The sequence below is a fragment of the Brassica napus genome, chromosome C8 (genome assembly GCF_020379485.1).
Source record: "Brassica napus cultivar Da-Ae chromosome C8, Da-Ae, whole genome shotgun sequence".
NCBI classification, from domain to species: domain Eukaryota; kingdom Viridiplantae; phylum Streptophyta; class Magnoliopsida; order Brassicales; family Brassicaceae; genus Brassica; species Brassica napus.
The window spans coordinates 21,980,391-21,984,594 of NC_063451.1; the positions used below are offsets into that span (position 1 = coordinate 21,980,391).

Sequence of the window (4,204 nt, forward strand, 5' to 3'; positions counted from 1 at the left end):
AGATAGTAAAGAAGATGAGGCAATTGTAATCGTGTTTTTACCATTTTGGATTTAACATTTGACATTCCACTCGGATTTTTATTTATTTGGATCGAGTTCAGTTTCGGAGTAGATATTTTGTACAGTTCCGATCGAACACGAATTAGAGTTCCGGTTTAAGTTCGGTTTTAAGATCTTAGGATTCCGGGTCAGATTTTTACTATCATCTCACCTGTTACCAATACCATCCATCACACCTTCTTCCTCATCCTTAACTTAAAGGAAACCTAATTAACCGCTCCTCAACTCGAGGCTTTTCTTCCTCCCTCCATGATCCATCTCCATAGCTCTCCAAACCACTCTAGCTTTACCTCTCTCGTTTCAATCGAGGATTCTTCTCAGCTCTCGTTTAGATCGAGCTCTGTTGGCGATATCTAAGCTTCAAAAGCTACATACTTGAGCTGCTGCAAACTCTTCTCTTCACAGTATACATTTCTTCTTCTTTCAATTCAAGTTCCGTACAATTTGGACCTGGTCGTCGTTTGTCCTAAATTTTTAGGTTTGGTCAGATTTGATGTGTCTCTGATTTGACAATAAATACAACATACAATTCAACACATGACAAAACCAAAGTGGCTTTGATTGGTTTCTGTCTGTTCATTCTTAGCTTAACCCTCTCTTTCTTTGATTTTTGTTGTCTGAAAAGAATGGCACTTCGGCTACCTGCTTCTAAAGCAGCTGAAGTCGCGATAGGATCAATCGGATGCGGTTATGATTTAGCTATCGATGTGCGCTTGAAGTATTGCAAAGGAGGCTCTAAAGAGTCGCGCTTGCTCGACATCAAAGACGGAGACGACAGCTGTGACATTGTTTTACCCGGTGGAATCTCTATCCCCAATGTTTCAAAGTCTATCAAATGCGATAAAGGCGAGCGCATGCGCTTTAGCTCTGATGTTCTTTCTTTCCAACAGGTTCCAAAAAAGCTTCCTCCTTCCCTGATTTTGAATTCTTACCAAAACAAAGTTTGTAGCTCTTGTTGTTGTCGGTCCATTAAGTATTGGTTCGTGTTATTGTAGGTTTTGAGTAGCTTAAGAGTGGCCATATGTTGAAACCATGGCTCGTAAATTTCATTATTTGTACCCTGATTTTGATTTCTTACAACAAAAGTCTGTAGCTTTTGTTGTCTGTTCCTCAAGTATTGGTTAGTGTTCTTATAGGTTTTGACTTTTGAGTAGATATGACTCCTACATAGTGTTCTGTATGTTTAGTTGTTTTACATTTAATTTCCTTTTTGTTGTGGTTTTCTAGATGGCAGAGCAGTTCAACCAGGAACTATCTTTAGCTGGTAAAATCCCTTCGGGTCTCTTCAATGCGATGTTTGAATTCTCGGGCTGTTGGCAGAAAGATGCAGCCTACACCAAAAACCTTGCTTTTGATGGGATCTTCATCTCTTTTTACACTGTTGCTTTGGACAAATCTCATATGTTACTCCGTGATCATGTCAAGCAGGCCGTCCCATCAACATGGGACCCTGCTGCATTGGCAAGGTGATATACTGTTTTGGTCATTAAAATTTTCCTTCACAGTTGTATATATATATATATATATATATGCAAAGTTAATGGATAGTTAATTTCTTGCCAAATAATTCTATATTTAGATAGGTTGGATTGTATTTTTGCGTTATCATTGATGAGAAATATTTCTTACTTGTTTCTGGCATTTTTTTGTTGGTAACACTAATTTATTATTCCGAGTGCTCAGATTTGTAGCTTACACTTCAGATTGTTTCTTTAACAGGTTTATAGATACTTATGGGACGCATATAATTGTTGGTGTTAAGATGGGAGGGAAAGATGTGATTTATGCGAAACAGCAACACTCGTCGAAACTTCAACCTGAAGAGCTCCAGAAAAGATTAAAAGAGGTGGCAGATAAGAGGTTTGTGGAAGCTACCGGAGTGCAGAATATGGCTTCAGATAGAATGCATCCAAGTAGTAAGGTGGAAGCAAAGGAGCAACGCCTGAGATTTGCTGATTCCAGTTCGCTCGGCTCTTATGCAAATAAAGAGGTCATTTCTTTTTGTACTTTTAGTCAGATCTTAATATGGAATTTGCTTCTTTTCTCATGTATTACATTTATATTTGCAGGACATTGTCTTCAAGTGCAAAAGGCGAGGTGGAAACGATAATAGAAACTTAATGCATAATGATTGGCTGCAAACAGTTCAGACGGAGCCTGATGCTATCTCAATGTCCTTCATTCCAATCACTTCGTTGCTTAATGGAGTTCCAGGAAGTGGATTCTTGAGCCACGCCATCAATCTCTATCTAAGATGTAAGCCTACATATTATTCTCCGTTGTGTGCATTTTTAGTTTTTTTTTTATTCACTTATTTCTTCAGAGTAGTGGTTTATATCACCTTTGGACTAGAAGTTTGATATAATTATCATTTTAAGCATATTATAAAAGCATTGGGAGCGATTGGTTGGGATTTTACAAATGTCTTTAGCTTTGGTTCCTGTATACAACCATAAAAATTACCAATCATGCTTTTTATTCAGTGTTTAAAGCTAAAGCCAAAAAAAATAAAGAAATGATGGTAAGAGCTCTATTTTCTAAAGCAAAAAATATTATTATTACGAAAAATCATACTAAATTTTACAATAAAAGTTCTACAGCTACAACCCAACCAATCATCCACATTGTCAATTGTCGAGTTCAGTCCAGTAATATTTGAGTTTTGTCTTTTTTTTTTGTAGATAAGCCACCGATTACAGAGCTACATCAGTTTTTAGAGTTTCAGCTACCAAGGCAGTGGGCTCCAGTGTTTAGTGAACTTCCTCTCGGTCCTCAAAGGAAGCAACAAAGCTGTGCGTCTCTGCAGTTCAGTTTCTTCGGACCTAAGCTCTATGTGAATACGACTCCGGTATGAACTTATTTCATCCCTATAGGCTTTGTTTGAAGTCCTCAAGTCTTAAAGATGGTTTGGTTTCTCATTTATCTACTTTCAGGTTGATGTTGGTAAGAGACCAATCACTGGCATGCGACTCTACCTAGAAGGCAGAAGAAGCAACCGTTTAGCGATCCATCTCCAACACCTCTCCTCTCTCCCCAAGATATTCCACCTCGAAGACGATCCAAACAAAAGCATGCGACAAGCGTCTCACGATCGCCGCTACTACGAGAAAGTAAACTGGAAGAACTACTCTCACGTCTGCACAGCGCCAGTCGAAGCAGACGACGATCTTTCGGTGGTAACAGGTGCGCAGCTTCACGTGGAGAGCCACGGATTCAAGAACGTGCTCTTCTTGCGCCTTTGTTTCTCAAAAGTCATGGGAGCGACGAGCGTGAAGAACTCAGAATGGGATGAAGCGGTGGGGTTTGCTCCTAAGTCGGGACTCATCTCGACGCTGATAAGCCATCACTTCACTGCGGCGGCGCAGAAGCCGCCCCCGCGGCCTGCAGATGTGAATATAAACTCTGCTATCTATCCCGGTGGACCACCGGTGCCCGTGCAAGCTCCCAAGCTTTTGAAGTTTGTGGATACGAGTGAGATGACGAGAGGGCCGCAGGAGTCGCCGGGGTATTGGGTTGTGTCCGGTGCGAGGTTGTTGGTGGAGAAAGGGAAGATCTCGTTGAAGGTGAAGTATTCGTTGTTGACTGCGATAATGGAAGATGAAGTGATAGAGGAAAGCTATGGAGGGTGAGAGTATGGCTGTTGTTGTATGTGTACATTTATCATTTCTAATGCAACGGTGTGTGTGTGTGTGATAGGACTACATGTCTTGAGTACATTTCCTGTCTTGGATGAGGAGATTTTGTTCGCATGGTGTAAGTTAAGATACACAACTGTAATCTGCGAGCATGGCTAGTGATGCTCAAGTTCAAATCTAATATACACAGAGTTGTGTTCATGGGTAATACATTTTTACAGAATTTTTGATTAACACTTAACAACCGATGCTCGATGAGACTCTTTCTCTTAAACAAGACTTGGGTCTGTTATCTTGTTTAGCAGTTTGTAAGCAGAAGATGCAACCGTATATGTTTTTCTTTTTGTAGCTGAGGGTTGGATTTCAACTTTTTTTACTAAATTTCAGCAGTCCGACTTAGTCATGAAAATTCTATTAACACATTCTAGTTTTGGCCTATGTTACATGGAAACGGAAGCGGGTACGTGGAAGCGGAAGCGTAAGGAAGCGCAGAAGCGAGATTTTTTAAA

At 40.2% G+C, this 4,204-nt stretch overlaps 1 protein-coding gene across 1 annotated transcript; it reads left to right on the forward strand.

Moving 5' to 3' along the window:
• The first annotated feature begins 203 nt into the window (after window positions 1-203).
• LOC106427414 (MACPF domain-containing protein At4g24290) lies at window positions 204-3,896 on the forward strand. Its single transcript, XM_013868137.3, has 7 exons — window positions 204-464; window positions 686-950; window positions 1,288-1,526; window positions 1,780-2,050; window positions 2,130-2,316; window positions 2,742-2,908; window positions 2,994-3,896. The coding sequence occupies exons 2-7, from the start codon at window positions 687-689 to the stop codon at window positions 3,687-3,689; spliced, it is 1,824 nt and encodes a 607-aa protein (XP_013723591.1). The 5' UTR covers window positions 204-464; window position 686; the 3' UTR covers window positions 3,690-3,896.
• Window positions 3,897-4,204: the final 308 nt, after the last annotated feature.